The 19265-nt window shown below is 42.6% G+C and overlaps 1 protein-coding gene across 1 annotated transcript in view; it reads right to left on the minus strand.

The window, feature by feature from the left end:
* The window catches only part of LOC122555580 (uncharacterized), a 132622-nt gene that overhangs the window by 50036 nt on the left and 63321 nt on the right, over positions 1-19265 (minus strand). The window contains exons 12-14 of the mRNA XM_087992481.1: positions 16718-16919; positions 12070-12429; positions 5312-5518 (exon numbers count right to left, since the gene is read on the minus strand). Of these exons, the coding sequence (XP_087848607.1) occupies positions 5312-5518; positions 12070-12429; positions 16718-16919 (769 nt within the window). The remainder of the gene's footprint in view (positions 1-5311; positions 5519-12069; positions 12430-16717; positions 16920-19265) is intronic.

Genomic DNA, 19265 nt, shown 5'->3' on the forward strand with positions numbered 1-19265 from the left:
ATTTTAATATTTCTAGGGGCAGCCATTACTTTTTACGTTAGTGATTGAACCGTTGGCAGAGGCCATTCATGGGGATCTCAATACATCAGCTCCAGAAGTGGGGTCAAAATTACATAAGATCTCGCTGTATGCAGACGATGTTCTAATTTTCTTGACAAATCCAGCAGTTTCAGTGCCTTGCCTGATACAATGCATTCACGCGTTTGGCGCTTTTTCAGGGTATAAGATTAATTTTGCTAAATCAGAGGCTATGCCTATGGGTGGTCTTACGAAAGAGTTGGCTCTTGAGAGTAACTATAGATTCCCATTTAGGTGGTCACAAGGGGGGTTTTGTGTATTTGGGCACATTCATTACTCCAGTTCTAGATTGGCTGTTCAAAGCCAAGTTTACTCAATTATTTGAAAAACAAGATCTCCAAAGATGGGAGGCACTTCCAGTCTCATGGTTGGGTCGGATAGCGCTTATTAAGATGAATATTCTCCCTTGTTTGCTATATCCTATACGGATGCTTCCCCTGATTTTCAATAAGCAAACACTCAGAAGACTGAACGGTTGGTTCAGCTCCTTTATCTGGCACCGTAAACGGCCCCTCATTAAATTAGCCAAGCTGCAGTTGCCTCACAGATTGGGGGGAGTAGACCTTCCGGACATTAAAAATTATCAATTAAGATCGCTTTTGACCTACGTGAGTGATTGGGTTTGTGGGGACCCTCTTTCAATATGGCTAGATATTGAAGCCTCCCAGGCAAGGTGCCCCCTTACCAGTTTTCTGTTTTTGGACAAGATGAGGACAGTTAGGGAATATTGCCATAACCCAATAGTCATCAATACTGTTAAAACATGGAGGGCAATTCGGCAGAGGGAAGGTAATATTGGCAAAACATCTTTGTTTACACCTTTAATGGGTATGCTGGGTTTTCAACCGGGTAGATAGATTCAGGATTTAAACGTTGGGCAGCTTGGAGTATGTCTTGCATGGGTGATTTATTTGAGGGAGATGTAATGATGTCCTTCGATCAATTAACACTCTCTGTCAGTACTTTATATCACCAACTGGGGGGTGCCAACCTCAGATGAGTCTGATCGACTCTGCAAGATGTGGGAAAGAGAGCTGGGTGTTGAAGTTTCTTCAGAGGCATGGGAGGATATTTGGGAGAATGCAAGGAAGATATCAATTTGCAATAGGACCCATGCTTTACAGTTGAAGATTCTCCACAGGGTCCACTTAGCCCCAGACCGTTTGTCAAAATTTAAACCAGGGGTATCTTCAGCATGTCCCAAGTGCAAGGTGTGCCCGGGCTGTCTTACCCATTGTCTTTGGTCTTGTGACAGGCTTCAAACATATTGGAGCGCTGTGGTGGGTGCAATGGAGAGGATTTTAGATGTAGGGGTGGAGAAGGACCCTATTTCGCTCCTTTTGGGCCTACCCATTGTATTTCCTGCAGACGCGCATAAGAAAAAACTTTTCAATATTCTTACGTTCTGTGCAAGGAAGAATATCTTGCTAGGTTGGATATCCGAGAAACCCCCAGGCCTGTCGGGTTGGCGGAAGATCGTTATGGATCATATTCCCCTGGATTTTCTCGCAAATATGGTACACCACAAAACTGAGAATTTTTACAAGACATGGCAACCCTTTTTGAAATACCTGAACACAGATTTATCTGCCACACTAACAAGGGCTTTTATATAGCCGTAACGAGTATGTTTCATGAGACCAATATCCAGGGAGGAGGAACTGTGAATGTATGAGTGTTTTGTTTGGCTGGGCTGAGTTATTAATATTTATTTGTTTGTTGTTAGGTATTTATTTAGTTAGTTAAATAGCTAGTTTAGGGTTTTTTTTTAATTTTATACTTCTCCATATATGTTTATACATTCGCATTAGGGGTGGGTTGGGGAATTTTTTTTATTATTTGAGTTTAGTTTTGTACTATTTTTGTACTGTTTTGAATTGCATTCTTTTGTATTTGTTGTAATATTTAAAAATCTATTTTTTCTTAATAAAAGAAAATTATTTTAAAAATTAGATTGGCAACTTTTTGTGAAAATGTTCAGCAACTGACCATCATGGAACCAAATTGCAAAAATAAAATTTGTGATCTGCCAAGTCAAGAAACTGAATTGTCAAGTGGTACCATCAGCTGAGAGAATGAAAATCTAGTCTGAAAGCATCAGCAGTGAGAGAAAAACAGAGTTAATGTTACAGGTCCATGTCCTTTTATTAGAGTTGGCAAAGGTAGAAAGGTAGTATCTTTTAATCAAGTAGAAGACTGAAGGGTGGGATAGGTCTGACAGAGGGTGAAAAACAGGAGAAAATAAACAGTAAGGCCAAAGGAAACAGCAATGGGTCAAGCAAAATGACTAAAAGAGGTGTGAATGGCAGAATGATGTAAAGATGCCATCTGAAATTGAAAAGAAACAAAAATTAAAGCCCAACCTTCCAAATGAAAAGGAACAAAATGGAGGAAATACATTATGGTTTGGAATTGATGAACTCAATATTGAGTCCACAAGGGTATAAATTATCAGCTCTATTTTTCTTTCCTATTGAGGTTAAAGGTTTGGAAAGGAGATATCATAACAATTTTATGTTCCATCAAATAGTGCAGTTTCAACACGATGCAAGATAAATAGACCTAAAACATTTGAGTAAAAATAAACTTTGGTGAATGACAACATCCGTTCAGAAGCTCGTTCACATGGATCGGGTTCATTGGATTGTGGAGGCTGAGTTACAATCAAAGAATATGCAGAAGAAAGCCATTCATTGTACGTCTACAGATTGATTGAAATTTCCATTCCTGATCTCTGTCAAGTGACTAATACGAGAAAGCTTGCCCACCATGTAAATAGATTCAAATTTAGCTTTGATGCTCTGACTCTTGAATGAATATCAACGCTCACTGTCAAAGCTCACTTATGATGTTCACTTGGTCAATTATCACAGCTCAAACAGGACCGTAAGATAAACTCACTGACCATATACTCACAATATGGAGCTGTGCTTGAAGGGAGCAGAGGTTAGAGAGATAACACTATATCCACACAAAGGATTCAACATTGATATTCTAACACAAGCTCCTTGTAAGTATGTTTCCTCACTGATGTTGCAGGAGTGATAAATTTCTTACTGTCTAAGCTTAATATCTTTCCAGCAATTGGGACCTGTATACACTGCACTACGGCAAGTCACCATTATTTATCCAATGCCTCCCTGCCTCAGAACATGTACCAACAAAAGTGACAAGAGGTGAAACAATGAGGAAATGCAATTTGCTCAAACTTTCATTAAAATTCACATCGTCCCTTCATTGATTCTGGGCCAAAGTTCATGAATTCTCTAATATAACAACATTACGACAAGGGACATAAATTCATGGAACAGGGATGGTTGGTGGTTGGTGGTTGGTATTGATAGTAGATAGCATGCCTCACATAGAAGGGAACTCGGAATCCAGAAAAGGGATATCCTGCAGCCATGATGTGCTGCGGGTGGACTAGATTCGTACAGAGTTGGGCTTCCACATTATGGTGAGGTTCACCCTCTGGAGTTGTCAGCAACATCAGAGCTCTGGGATGAGCGCTGCCGGTGCTGTAACCAGTCTCAAGCTGAAAAAAGACCTATTGGAATCTCAGATCTAGGTAAGTGTTTGAAAGGGAGAGTTTAGCCACATCAGGATGGGAAGGACAGGGTGCAGGTGCAATTAAAAGTCCAGATGGGGAGGATGAAGGTGGATTACTATCTTCTGGTGAATGCTCACATTGTGAAAAGGGCACCCTCAAAAACTTTCCTTCCCAAAGTTTGAAAAACATTTTTTTGTAAATACAGGGCTGCCAGCTTACACCTATGCCAACCATATTATGGCATTGACAATGTAATGTTAGGGTCAATTGTGCTTTAAACAAGTTCAATTGATGCTTAATTCTTTATTTACTTGTGGAGGGGAGGCTGCCAATTTTGGTAACCCCCACCCTACATTATGGAGCTGGGTTTGGGTGAGAACGGGAAAATGATGGGCTGGGCACCAACTCTATTTTAACTATCTCCTCTGCAAAATAGGCATCTGGCAGTGGTATGTAATATTCATTCAATTTCTAGGACATCAATCTTTCAGGACAGGATGTCCAACCAAAGTCTAAAGGAACGAAAGAACAGCAGGGACAATCTGACTTTTCTAACATTGCTCAAGGCCAGAGGGAATATTTTTAAAAGTCATTATGTGGAAAATTTCAACAATATCCCTGGAATTTTGTAATCTTCCTTGTTAAGCAGAGAAAAATCTGAGTAATTAAAATTAATGGCTTCACCAATAGTTATGAAATAAATTCTTTCTGAGCTTGTGGAGACCATAAGCCAATACAACTGTTGATAAATAGGATTGGATGTGATGTCTTGGGTTCTTATTCATAGTACCACTTGGCTCAGAGCTAGATAACAATAATTTCAACTCATGTTTGACTATATTTATTTTGGTAAACAAAAATATGTGATAGAAGCAGGCACATTAGCAACATTTAAGGCATATCTTGATAGACACGAATGGACGCAAATAGAGAGATAAAAGAAACTGTGCATGGGCAATAAGTAATAGGTTTAAATAAGGATTAGGAATCTGCGCAGGCTTGGTGGGCCAAAGAGTTGTTCCTCTGCTGAATTGAATTAAATTGAATTGAATTGAGTAAAACAACGATGTACTCTCCACTGTGCATTGGAGTTTACACCTTGCACTCTTAACCTTTGCAGTTAACAACTTTTTTCCCAAACTTGTACTTGTCAACTTCAGAGGAAATACAGCTGTAAAATGAAACACTTTCCCATGAAAAATATTTAACATCAGGCAAGCAAATTCAGGTATATATCTGGATAGATACAGAGTAAATCTCACTCTAATCTAATCAATGTACCTCAACTCCAACCTGAGAGCTACATTCAGTGACAATGTTTGCACTGACCACAGCAGCCTCTGTGAGTGGATGCCAATTAAATGCCAGACTGGAGGCAGCATTGTGCTGTAAACCTGTGCTTGCTCAGACGTAAAGCAATCTAAAAAACTGAAAGAAAAATTCTACATACAGTAAGAAAAAGCTTATCTCACAGCAGATTTTACAATCAGTTTAGGCAGAATTCACATCGAGAATCAACAAGTGAAAGGATCACCCTGGAACTTTAGGAATCCTATTTTTAACCATCTGCATCTTAACATTGTGCTTGCAAATCAGGAAAGCATTTCCAATAAAAGAATAAAGTATGATGTTGAACATGAACACAGGCCCTTTGTTTTATTTTCTTTTGCATTTGACACGCACCTTGACTCTGAAATCGGACACATTTGCTGAAGCTCCCATTTGCACAACACAGTTCTAGTTCCAATCCCTGGCAGTGAGAGTTCAATTCACAGTCCTCGGGCACTAGTTCTTGCTCTGTTTCTCCACTGTAGGTCTGGAACATGCTGATAGGGAAGTGATTTATACAATTCCCCGAGTTCACTGAGAAAATACTGGCATTCTGTAGGGCTGTCGAAGAAATGGAAAAATGCATGTTACATACCTGAGCAAAAATAAATGCTTGCCTTGGAATATTGGTTTTCTTGAAGCACTTCCAAAATTTAGGAGCAGAAACAGGTGTATTTTTTATTGTTAGAGGTTGTGCGATAGAATACCAGAGTCAGAAACATTCCACCATGAAATTGATGGGCTGAATGGCTTCCTCGTTAAGACTCTAAGCCAATGTTTAGGAATAGCTTCAATAGGCGTTTGAAGGGAGTGGAAATAAAGAATTTCTTTCTTCTTGGAAAATTACTTATCGGATTTGGATTCTGGTGCATTGTTCATTAATATTATAAGGGACTGGATGGGAAAAATAGACTATTTTTGTCATGTCATTTCTTTATATTTAGGTGCATAGAGATTTTATCTCTTGCTCATCTCCCCTCAGTTATATCACTGAATCAAGTATATTTGGGTTGCAAGTAACCCACTATTACATATACATGCATTAGGACTCCAAATTTCACAATATATCACCTTGAAATAGTGTAAAGTCTGTTTACTAAGGTTCACCAAAATACATAGGCCAAGAGTTAATACCCTCTCATATAATTTTACAGCACAGGTTCAACATCACATTTGCATTGGTTCGTAATGGAAGTTAATATAGAACATAGAACATCACAGGCTCTTCGACTCTCGATGTTGCGCTGACCTGTGAAACCAAACTGAAGCCCATCTAACCTGCACAAACCCATTATTCTCCATATGTTTATCCAATGACCATTTAAACGCCCTTAAAGTTGGCAAGTCTACCACTGTTGCAGACAGGGCATTCCACGCCCTTACTAATCTCTGAATAAAGAACCTATCTCTGACATCTGTCCTATATCTATCACCCCTCAATTTAAAGCTATGTCCCTTCATGCTAGCCATCACCATCCGAGGAAAAAGGCTCTCACTGTCCACCCTATCTAATCCTATGGGTCATCTTGTATGTGTCTATTAAGTCACCTCTCAACCTTCTCCTCTCTAATGAAAACAGCCTCAATTCCCTCAGCCTTTCCTCATAAGATCTTCCCTCTGTACCAGGCAACATCCCGGTAAATCTCCTCTGCACCCTTTCCAATGTTTCCACATCCTTCTAATAGTTCAGAGACCAGCACTGTACACAATACTCCAAGTGCGGCTGCATCAGAGATTTGTACAGCTGCAACATGACGTCATGGATCCGAAACTCAATCCTTCTACAAATAAAAGCTAACCCATTGTATGCCTTCTTAACAACCCTATCAACCTGGGTAGGCAACTCTCAGGGATCAATGTACATGGAGACTGAGATCTCTCTGCTCATCTACACTACCAAGAATCTTACCATGAGTCCAGTACTCTTTATTCATGTTACTCGTTCCAAAGTGAAACACTTCACACTTTTCTGCATTAAATTCCATTTGGCACCTCTCAGCCCAGATCTCTAGTTTGCCATGGTCTCTCTGTAACCTACAACATGAGTACAGTGAAAAGTTTACAAGTTGTCACTTATGGCGCCATCTGAGGTACAAAGACACCTGGCTACAGATTCTTGAGTATCTACTGACAATTATCTTAAATTTCTATCCTCTGTTGTTGTGGTTCTGTTCGCCAAGCTGGGAAATTGTGTTGCAGACGTTTCGTCCCCTGTCTAGGTGACATCCTCAGTGCTTGAGAGCCTCCTGTGAAGCGCTTCTGTGATGTTTCCTCTGGCATTTATAGTGGTTTGAATCTGCCGCTTCCAGTTGTCAGTTCCAGCTGTCTGCTGCAGTGGCCGGTATATTGGGTCCAGGTCGATGTGCTTGCTGATTGAATCAGTGGATGAGTGCCATGCCTCTAGGAATTCCCTGTCTGTTCTCTGTTTGGCTTGTCCTATAATAGTAGTGTTGTCCCAGTCAAACTCATGTTGCTTGTCATCTGCATGTGTGGCTACTAAGGATAGCTGGTCGTGTCGTTTCGTGGCTAGTTGGTGTTCATGGATGTGGATCGTTAGCTGTCTTCCTGTTTGTCCTATGTAATGTTTTGTGCAATCTACACATGGATTGTAGAATGAGGACATGCCACAACCCAAAGGACTAGCCACTTTACCATACATCAAGAACATTTCTGAACTGACAGCCAGACTACTACAACCACTAAGACTCATAACAGCACACAAACCAACAGTCACTCTCAGACAACAACTCACCAGGACGAAGGATCCGATACCCAGCATGAGCAAAACCAACGAAGTATACAAAATCCCATGCAAGGACTGCACAAAACATTGCATAGGACAAACAGGAAGACAGCTAACGATCTGAATCCATGAACACCAACTAGCCACGAAACGACATGACCAGCTATCCTTAGTAGCCACACACGCAGATGACAAGCAACATGATTTTGACTGGGACAAATCTACTATTATAGGACAAGCCAAACAGAGAACAGCCAGGGAATTCCTAGAGGCATGGCACTCATCCACTGATTCAATCAACAAGCACATCGTCCTGGACCCAATACATCAATCACTGCAACGGACAGCTGGAACTGACAACTGGAAGCGGCAGATTCAAACCACTATGAATGCTGGAGGAAACATCACAGAAGCGCTTCACAGGAGGATGTCACCTAGATAGGGGACAAAACGTCTGCAATACAAATTCCCAGCTCGGCGAACAGAACCACAACAACGAGCACCCGAGCTACAAATCTTCGCACAAACTTTGATTTCTATCCTCTGCTTACTGACCCAGGATGAATAATTCTCCTCTTCCAAATAGGGCCAACAGATATTCAAAATAATTAAGAGAGCTGTTGTTTAACAACTTATCCAAAAGACAGCACTTTGGACAGTGCAGCACTCCCTCAGAGCACCAGCCTTGACGTTTGTGCTCAGAACCTGCTGTGTCACTTGAACTGACAACCCCCCAGATTCAAAAACAAAAGCTCTACTGACTGAATCTCAGTCAGCTTGCAAGCAGCCACAAATCTATTGGGTTTCCAATCTTTTCTGACATAAGGCATCCTAGTTGTCCATTTCAGACTGAATGAACCCCTGTGATAGCTCATAGAGGCCTGCCTTCTTGTCTTAAACAAGCTGGTAGTGGGATGCCCCTCAAGATATGTTTTATCAATTATCTCTCCCTCTCTCTCTAATGGATAGATATCTATGGCCCCTTTGTGGATTATTGCTTGATTGACGACTTATTTTGTGTTGCTCGGATACACTTCAAACAACTTTAGACAACTTTGGATCTCAAGAAAATGAATTATGTTGAAACTCAGTGCAAACTGAACAGGAAAGCAGAGTCAAGACTTGCTCACATGGTAGGTTGAGGTCACGATTGAGTCAATCAGTTACTGGATGTTCTATGCTACAAAATGACAGGCTATTTGTGAAAAGTAAAATCCCAAATTAATGAATTAATAAAATTTCTTTCATTTGGAATGTCAGTTTAAACCACCTGACCATACTCCAGCCTGTTCAAGTTGTCACCCTTCCTAATATTTTCCGAACATAAAGCTCAGGACAAACTCCACACCTTACAAATCACTTCCAGTTTCCCAATTTCACATAGCACTTTTTTAAATAAATAGGTGTGTTTTCTTAACCTTGTGTATTCAAACATTATTAGTATAGTGGCCTCAGCAAATACAATTTAATTGTGGTTTGTCAAAATATAATCATCTTATCCCAAATCTAGCATCTCGTAACAGCACAAAGAGAGGAAGCAGTGAAGTGAGGCAGCTCTGGGAATCCAGGGAGCCTTTGAACAATTCAGAAACAGTTGAAAAATAAGTTGAGGAAGTGGTTAGGGAAAACCTGCTTGTCTTAACAGGGAGATCAGTTCCATGGGGCATAGATTTAAGGTGAAAGTGATGACTACAGATGCTGGAGATTAGCGTCCAAGAGTGTGGTGCTGGAAAAGCACAGCAGGTCAGGCAGCATCTGAGGAGCAGGAAAATCAACGTTTTGGGAAAAAGCCCTTCATCGGGAAACTGATGGAGGTGACTGATAGGGGATTCTTGTTGCTCGTTCCTTACATGCACCATCCTCTGCGTGACAACGTTGACCCTCAGGACTATTTTAGATCTTTTCCTTTTCACCTTAAAGCAATGCCCCCTAGTTTTGTACACCTGTATCCATGCTCCTCATGATTTTATGAACCTCAATAAGGTCAGTCCACAGTCTCCGATGCACCAGGGATAAAAGCCTCAGCGTACTCAGTCCCTGTAGTTCAAACTCTCCAAGTCTGGCAACATCCTTGTAAGTCTCTTCTGAACCCTTCCAAGTTTAACAGCATCTTTCCTATAGCAGGGAGACCAGAATTGATTTCAGTATTCTAAAAGTGGCCTAACTATGAGGAGAGGTTGATTAGATTAGTATTATTTTCATTGGAAAGATGGAGGTTGAGGGGTGACCTGATTGAGACCTACAAAATCATGAGAGGTGTAGACAGGATGGAGAGCAAGAAACATTTTCCCAGAGTGGAGGACTCAATTACTACGGGTCACGAGTTCAAAGTGAGAGAGGAAATGTTTAGGGGAGATATACATGGAAGATTCTTTATGCAGAGGGTGGTAGGTGCCTGGAATGCATTGGCAGCAGAGGTGTCAGGGGCAGGAAAGGTAGTGCCATTTAAGATGTATCTAGACAGATACATGAATGGGCAGGGAGCCTCAGCAAGACATCCACATTCCTATACTCAATAAACTGTTCAATGAACGCAAGTATGTCAATTGCCTTCTGCATTAATCTGTCCACCTCAATCATCAAATTGGCAGTGAATTACAGGCTTTTCCTTATGTTCCATCGAATCCCCTATCAGCTACCTTAAATCTATGCCCTTTGGTAACTGACCTCCTTGCTAGGTGAAACAGGTCTTCCCTGTCCACTCTACCTAAGCCTCTCATTATTTGCTTCACCGCAATTAAACCACCCCTCAGCCTCATATGTTTGAAGGAAAACCATCCCAGCCTATCCAATCTTTTCTCATAGCTGAAATATTCAAGCCATGGTAACATTCCTGGAAATTTAATACCAAAGAGAATAATGATCTGAGTGCATTGTCAAGGCTTAACAAGACAACAGCAAACATACCTTCTTAGACAGAGATAAAGCATTAATTAACAAAGAAAGAACAAAGAACTAAGAACATTACAGCACAGGAACAGGCCCTTCGGCCCTCCAGGCCTTCACCGATCCAGATCCTCTGTCTAAATCTGCCACCTATTTTCTAAGGATCTGTATCCCTCTGCTCCCTGCCCATTCATGTATCTGTCTAGATACATCTTAAATGGCACTACCTTTCCTGCCCCTGACACCTCTGCTGCCAATGCATTCCAGGCACCCACCACCCTCTGCATAAAGAATCTTCCATGTATATCTCCCCTAAACATTCCCCCTCTCACTTTGAACTCATGACCCGGAGTAATTGAGTCCTCTACTCTGGGAAAATGTTTCTTGCTCTCCATCCTGTCTACACCTCTCATGATTTTGTAGGCCTCAATCAGATCCCCCCCTCAACCTCCATCTTTCCAATGAAAATAATACTAATATAATCAACCTCTCCTCATAGCTAGCACCCTCCTTTCCAGGCAACATTCTGGTGTATCTTCTCCGGAAACTCTCCAAAATGTCCACATCCTTTTGGTAATGTGGCGACCAGAACTGTACGCAGTATTCCAAATGTGGCCGATGCAATGTCTTTCACAATTGTAACATGACCTCCCAACTCTTGTACTCAATACCCTGTCCGATGAAGGAAAGCATTCAAGTGAAATATGAGTTGGTGTATAAAGAACAACCTTGAATATGTTCTTTTTGGACCATTGGACATATCACAACACAAAAGCATCTGATCACCCAGGTGGATGCAAAAGAACTCAAGGACCCATTTTGGAAAGGAGCAGGGGTGTTCCTTATCCCTTAATCAGCATTGTTTATAAATTCTCATTATCATATTGCAATAATGACTGTAGTTCAAAATTACTGAATTGGATGCAAAGCACTTTGGAATATAGTAAAGTTGTGAAAGACACAAGAGAAATATTGGAGCAAAAACCAAAAGAACTGCGGATGCTGTAAATCAGAAACAAAAGCAGAAGTTGCTGGAAAAGCTCAGCAGGTCCGACAGCATCTGTGAAGGTAAATCAGAGTTAACACCTCAGGTCTGAGCTCAGAGTTAACATTTCAGGTCCAGTGACCCTTCCTCCGAGAAAGGGTCACCTAACTCGAAATATTAACTCTGACTGCACCTCACGGATGCTGCCAGAACCGCTGAGCTTTTCCAGCAATGTCTGTTTTTGTTTCAGAAATACTCGTGCACCTTTCTTTCCAGGACCACATGAGTAATTCTTGGCTAGACTATACATTACACTGCAAGAATCCACATGATTTTGCCAAAGTATTCTATTCAGATTTCTTGATTAGACATCTCTTGAGCAATTAATAGATTTACATGGGCATCCTTGCCATCTGTATTTTCAATTTGTGCCACACCGCAACCTTTTTGCTGTTTTAACTCTCCATACCACAAAGGCAGCACTTTGTGCAAGAGTACCTGTTTCCATGGTAACAGTGGCTGTTATATCTGTCATCATCTCTGACTGTCCAGTTGTCTGAGTTGGAAGAACTGTTGTTGTTGCCCTTCTCTGTTCTGGTCGGTTTACTGACCCCGTGTAACTGGGAGCATCAGTTGAGTTATTTTTTTCCCACATAGAACCTGTTGATCGAGTCTCCATCGATTTCCCAAACAGAGCTGTTGAATTCTCAACTGAAATATTTTCCAAATCTGATGCATTCCAGATGCTTTCAGTGGTCATGCTGCTTGCATTTGAACTCCGTGCTTCATGTATCAGATTGCAGCTGACTATGCTGTGGCCTTGTATTCCTGATGTGTTCCCCATTTGCCGGATGCCATCTGCAGGAAAAAAAGTCCAGGAAAACGAATAGCATTAGTGTCTCTACGTGATATAGGGAGCCTAAAGTCAGGTAAGTACTTGACCCGATCTGGTAGGCTGAGTGTCCATTTTTTATTAATAACTGAAAGAACTGAGGATGCTGTAAGTCAGAAAGAAAAACAGAAGTTGCTGGAGAAGCTCAGCAGGTCTGGCAGCATCTGTGAAGATAAATCAGAGTTAATGTTTCAGATCTGATGACCCATCCTCAGACTCTCTTCACAATTGCTGCCAGACCTGCTGAGCTTCTCCAGCAATTTCTGTTTTTGTGTCCATTCTTTATTAACTCTATAATGTAGATGAAGTTAGAGGAGCTGCTGCTTCTTTGGACCACATACACAGATACATGTAAGAACTGACAGACACACTCACACACCAACACACATAGACAGAAACACACACCATAAACAGACATACAACGATACAGGCAGATATACAGGGAGATGCAGCCAGACACACACACACATGCAATAGCATACAGACACACACACACACACCTACACATGGACAGAAACACACACCACAGGCAGGCATACACTCATACAGGCAGATACACAGGGAGACACAGCCAAACACACAGACACACAAAAACTCACACACGCATGCAATAACATACAGACACACTCACACAGTCCAATACACATAGACAGAAACACATACCACAGGCAGACATACAGTCATACAGGCAGATTAAACAGGGAGACACAGCCAAACAAACACACACATGCAATAGCATCCAGACAAATACACACACATAGGCAGAAACACACACCATAGGGAGACATACACTGATACAGGCAGATACACAGGGAGACACAGCCATATACACATGCACGCACACACCACACGTAGCACACACACAGACAGATACAGCTGAATACACAGTCAGACAGACATAGCTACATACAGAGACAGAGAGTACACATTCATAGACAAAACAAATGAGGAGTTAGAGAAATAGGTCAATGTTTCTGCAACTACAGATGTAAGTGTAGGATGGTTGTTACCTCCTTGGTGCCAGGGTCACACTGAACAGATGCAGATCAGCCTGAGGTAGCAGAGTGATCGGTCTACAGTCATGGTCCACTTAAAGCCCATGACACAAGTGGCAAGAGGGATATCATCCTGCAGTCAGATTTTAGGGAGCTAGCTAGAAAATTAGCAAGCAGTATATCAAAAATCTCAAATTGCCTCAAATAATCTCCAGATAATTTCCAGTGCCACATGTAAATGGGGTACAGAAATAGGAAGACAAGGGCAGATCAATGGGTGGTTGGAGAAGAGGGAGGGTTTTAGATTTTTAGACATTGGAACTAGCTCTGGGGAAGATGTAACCTGTACAGGCCACATGGTTTGCATCTGAACAGGTTCCCTGCAGAACATTTTGCTTGTGTTACTGGGGATCTGTAGGGAGGAGCCTTCTATCAGAGAGGAATACCAAGATATACAAAATGTTGGGAGAGAGAAGTAGTAATAGAATAGTAAGTGAATCGAAAGGGTCAGAGTAAGGGAGTAAGTAATGAAGATTAATAAACGTAGCTGCAGATGTATACGATTGTACAGAATGTGATAAATAAAATTGTCATGTTGCCGTGCTAATTGGCAGGTGGAAGTAAGATGTTGTGATAATAACAAGCAGGCACAAGGGCAGAATTGGGTTTTAAATAGTCCTGAAATAAAGATGTTCAGGAAAGGTAGGAAAGGGTGAGAAAGGGGAGAGGTGGCAGTATTGATTAAGTAGAATTGCAGTACGAGAGAAAGATAATGTTCTCAAGGGGTCAAGAACTAAATTAATTTGGTTAGAGCCAAGGAACAAGAAAAAACAGCAAGTACATTGCTCAATGTAGCGTAAAAATCACAAACTAGTGGGGAGGATGAAAAGAGACACATTTGTAAAGAAATTACAGAGAGGTGCACAAATACAGAGGAACCTCGAATGTCCGAATATCAATTATCCGAATTTCAGATTATCCAAAGAAGATCTCAAGGTCCCGATAGAAACATTACATCAAAGAGGTGTTTCCAACACTGACCATGTCTTTTGTTTACGGTGATTAAAAGTGAACTCGGCTTACTGAAATACTGCCGATAACAGTCCACAAGGTTCCCCATGGGAGACTGGTTAGTAAGGTTAGATCTCACGTAATACAGGGAGAACTAGCCAATTGGATACAGAACTGGCTCAAAGGTAGAAGACAGAGGGTGGTGGTGGACGGGTGTTTTTCAGACTGGAGGCCTGTGACCAGTGGAGTACCACAAGGATCGGTGCTGGGTCCTCTACTTTTTGTCATTTATATAAATGATTTGGATGCGAGCATAAGAGGTAGAGTTAGTAAGTTTGCAGATGACACCAAAATTGGAGATACAGTGGACGGCGAAGAAGGTTACCTCAGATTACAACAAGATCTGGACCAGATGGGTCAATGGGCTGAGAAGTGGCAATTGGAGTTTAATTCAGATAAATGTGAGGTGCTGCATTTTGGGAAAGCAAACTTAGCAGGACTTGTACACTTAATGGTAAGGTCCTAAGGAGTGTTGCTGAACAAAGAGACCTTAGAGTGCAGGTTCATAGCTCCTTGAAAATGGAGTCGCAGATAGAGAGGATAGTGAAGAAGGCATTTGGTATGCTTTCCTTTTTGGCCGGAGTATTGAGTACAGTATTTGGGAGGTCATGTTGCAGCTGTACAGGACATTGGTTAGGCCACTGTTGGAATATTGCATGCAATTCTGGTCTCCTCCCTGTTGGAAAGATGTTGTGAAACTTGAAAGGGTTCAGAAATGATTTACAAGGATGTTGCCAGGGTTGGATGGTTTGAACTATAGGGAGATGCTGAATAGGCTGGGGCTGTTTTCCCTGGAGCGTCGGAGGTTGAGGGGTGACCTTATAGAGGTTTATAAAATTATGAGGGGCATGGATAGGATAAATAGACAAAATCTTTTCCCTGGGGTGGGGGAGTCCAGAGCTAGAGGGCATAGGTTTAGGGTGAGAGGGGAAAGATATAACAGAGACCTAAGGGCAACGTTTTCACACAGAGGGTGGTATGTGTATGGAATGAGCTGCCAGAGGAAGTGGTAGAAGCTGGTACAATTGCAACATTTAAAAGGATTTGGATGGGTATGTGTATAGGAAGGATTTGGAGGGATATGGGCCGGATGCTGGCAGGTGGGACTAGATTGGGTTGGGATAGCTGATCATCATGGACGGGTTGGACTGAAGAGTCTGTTTCCATGCTGTACACTTCTATGACTCTATGAGCCCAGGCACCGACTCCAAATGACTGACCGCCTGCTCTCTCTCTGTCTCCCCACACTCACCCTGGAGCTCTACAAAAAAGTGGACTCTAAACCTCCTTTCCCCAGATAATCTCTCCAACATTGTCCTGTACAGGGGCTGGGGCTGTGGGGGTAGATAGGGGTTGGGTGCAGGGAGGGGGCAGACAGGGGCTCTCACTCACTGTGCTGCTGCCTCGTCTCCTGAGTGAGGTGCTGAATTAGCTAGTGCTCACTGTGTCAATCCCATTGAACTCATGGGGGTGAGGTGTTGGGAAGCTTCAGCAATGCTGCAGGTCCCACACACAAGTGTGTGTCTGCTCAGAAACAAACCCGGAGACAGAGAGAGGAAGTAAGGCAGGCACGGTGAGGAAAAAGAGACTTCAGAAAACTCTGAGCCCCAGAGGAGAGGCATTGAATCAACTAACCGAATAATCAATCACTGAACAAAATACTGCCCCCTTTTCGTTCAGATAATCTAAGTTTCACTAATTGTACAGTTATTATCCAAATACAAGCCTAGAAATTAGTGGTGTAAAGGATAGTGGGGGCAAGAGTTTCTAGTCATAGAGTCATAGAGATCCCCAGCAAAACGCCATGTCACCCATCACATGTGATCTGCAGCATTTCCTACATCAGCTACAGATTCCAGTCCAACAAGAAAGGAGGCACTGCAGGACCTGGCTCTGAGGAATGGGATGGGACAATTGGATCAAAATGTCAGTAAAACACCATTTTGGTGGACAGTAATGTTTCAGGTAACAATGGAAAAGTAATGTAAATAATCCAGCGCAAAAAAACAATTAACAGGGATAAAGCCAACCTCAACAAAGAATGGATCTGGGTTGCTTAAAAACATTCTCGTATGTGACAGAGAGAGAAAATCGGGGAAACACAGTTAGAGAAAAAAAAACTATATGATTAAAAACTCAGAAGACATTCACATACAACAAAAGTCTGACCTGCTCCACATCATCTTACCTCCAAGTTTTACATCACATACGTATTCACTGGTATTAATTAAGATGTGGAATCCTTGCTGGAGCCAATCGATACTGTAACTCTGATTTACTGCCAACATAAAACCAAGGACTGGGTACTGTTGATCTATAAAGGTTGCCTCTGGGCAGAGGACGTGGATATTTGCATCAGATACATCGTGTGTTAGGAGTGCAGCTTCCAGCTAGAACATAATAACAGAATATGAAAATGTGTGGATAGAAACATCAACTAATTGCTAAGTGACACTGTTGTGACTGTGACTAGAGAATGGCAGCAAGCCATTAATTTGCATTAACTTGCTTGGTAACTCCACTCAGAGCGAGAGCATACATTTACAAACTGGGATCCATCAATCCAGGGGATACTTAAGGGATTCCAGAGGAGGACATCTGCATTGTTCCCACATTTCTCCCCTACTGGAACCAGGCATATGAAGCACCTCTGCTTTTATTTTGTATTTGTCAATTCACTAGAGTTTTACCTGTGGCCAAAGATAGACCTGAAACATTTACTGAAATGGGCAACAGATGTTGCTCTGTTTTGGAGCTGACCATCTTCCTTTTTAAGTTTGGAGCCAGGACCTGGGATTGTGAGGCAGGTAACCTCACAGTCTTTTAAAAGTACTTGGATGAACACTTGAAATGTCATAACATTCAAAGTAATGAGCAAATGATTATAAAGTGGGATTGGTGTATATTCAGTGCAGCTTTGGTGGTACAGACCGGATGGGCTGAAGAGCCTCTTTTGTAGTGCATGATTCTATAATTCTCAGTGAGAGTGGCCAGAGGTAGGGGATCCCCAATATTGCTTAAAGAGGAGTTATCTATAGAATCCCTACAATGTGGAAACAGGCCCTTCAGCCCAACAAGTCCACACCTACCCTCCAAAGAGTATCCCACCCAAACCCATTCCCTAATAATCTACATTTACCCCTGACTAACGCACCTAACCTACACATCTATTAACACTACAGGCAATTTAGCATAGCCAATTCACCTGACCGGCACGTCTTTGGATTATGGGAGAAAACCAGAACACCCAGAGGAAAACCACGCATAAAGTGGGAGAATGTGCAAACTCCACACAGACTGTCGCCCGAAGCTAGAATCAAACCCGGTCCCTAGCGCTGTGAGGCAGCAGTGTTAACTGCTGAGACACCATGCCACCTAATGTGGGAACACTCTTGGAATGTTTTTTCTTTTGTACTGGGCTGCAATGACATAAATCAAATGGAACACATTTTCACATATTCCAATGGCACTGTGGTTAGTAACCAAGTCCCATGTATTGTAAGGTGTTTAACCATAAAACCAGAAATGATATGGGGAAACGTTTTTTCAATATGATACGTTGTTCAAATCGAACTTCACTAAATGAACAATGAAAGTGGATTCAATAATAATAATATTCAAAGAGCAACTGACTAAATGCATAAGGGGAAGCAAACATTAAGCTTTGAAGAAAGGAGTTGGGGAGTGGGACAAATTCTACCTCCTGCCCAAAATCCACAAACCTGACTGCCCCGGCCGACCCATTGTCTCCGCCTGCTCCTGCCCCACCGAACTCATCTCCGCATACCTTGACACCGTCCTGTCCCCCTTAGTCCAAGAACTCCCCACCTACGTTCGGGACACCACCCATGCCCTCCACCTGCTCCTTGATTTTCGCTTCCCAGGTCCCCAACGCCTTATTTTCACCATGGACATCCAGTCCCTGTACACCTCCATCCCCCATCACGAAGGACTCAAAGCCCTCCGCTTCTTTCTTTCCCGCCGTACCGACCAGTACCCTTCCACTGACACCCTCCTTCGACTGACAGAACTGGTCCTCACCCTGAACAACTTCTCTTTCCAATCCTCCCACTTCCTCCAAACGAAAGGAGTAGCCATGGGCACCCGCATGGGCCCCAGCTATGCCTGCCTCTTCGTAGGATATGTGGAACAATCCATCTTCCGCAACTACACTGGCCCCACCCCCCACCTTTTCCTCCGCTACATCGATGACTGTATCGGTGCCGCCTCGTGCTCCCACGAGGAAGTTGAACAGTTCATCCACTTCACCAACACCTTCCACCCCGACCTCAAATTCACCTGGACAGTCTCAGATTCCTCCCTCCCCTTCCTCGACCTTTCTATTTCTATCTCAGGTGACCGAATCAACACGGACATCTACTACAAACCGACCGACTCCCACAGCTACCTGGACTACACCTCCTCCCATCCTGCCCCCTGTAAAAACGCCATCCCATTCTCCCAATTCCTTCGACTCCGCCGCATCTGCTCCCAGGAGGACCAGTTCCAAAAACGCACAACCCAGATGGCCTCCTTCTTCAAGGACCGCAATTTCCCCCCCGACGTGGTCGACGATGCCCTCCACCGCATCTCTTCCACTTCCCGCTCCTCCGCCCTTGAGCCCCGCCCCTCCAACCGCCACCAGGACAGAACCCCACTGGTCCTCACCTACCACCCGACCAATCTCCACGTACAGCGCATCATCCGCCGTCATTTCCGCTATCTCCAAACGGACC

The sequence above is a fragment of the Chiloscyllium plagiosum genome, unplaced genomic scaffold, assembly GCF_037043375.1.
Source record: "Chiloscyllium plagiosum isolate Xiang-an unplaced genomic scaffold, Cpla_swu_hap1 HiC_scaffold_12, whole genome shotgun sequence".
Classification (NCBI taxonomy): Eukaryota; Metazoa; Chordata; class Chondrichthyes; order Orectolobiformes; family Hemiscylliidae; genus Chiloscyllium; species Chiloscyllium plagiosum.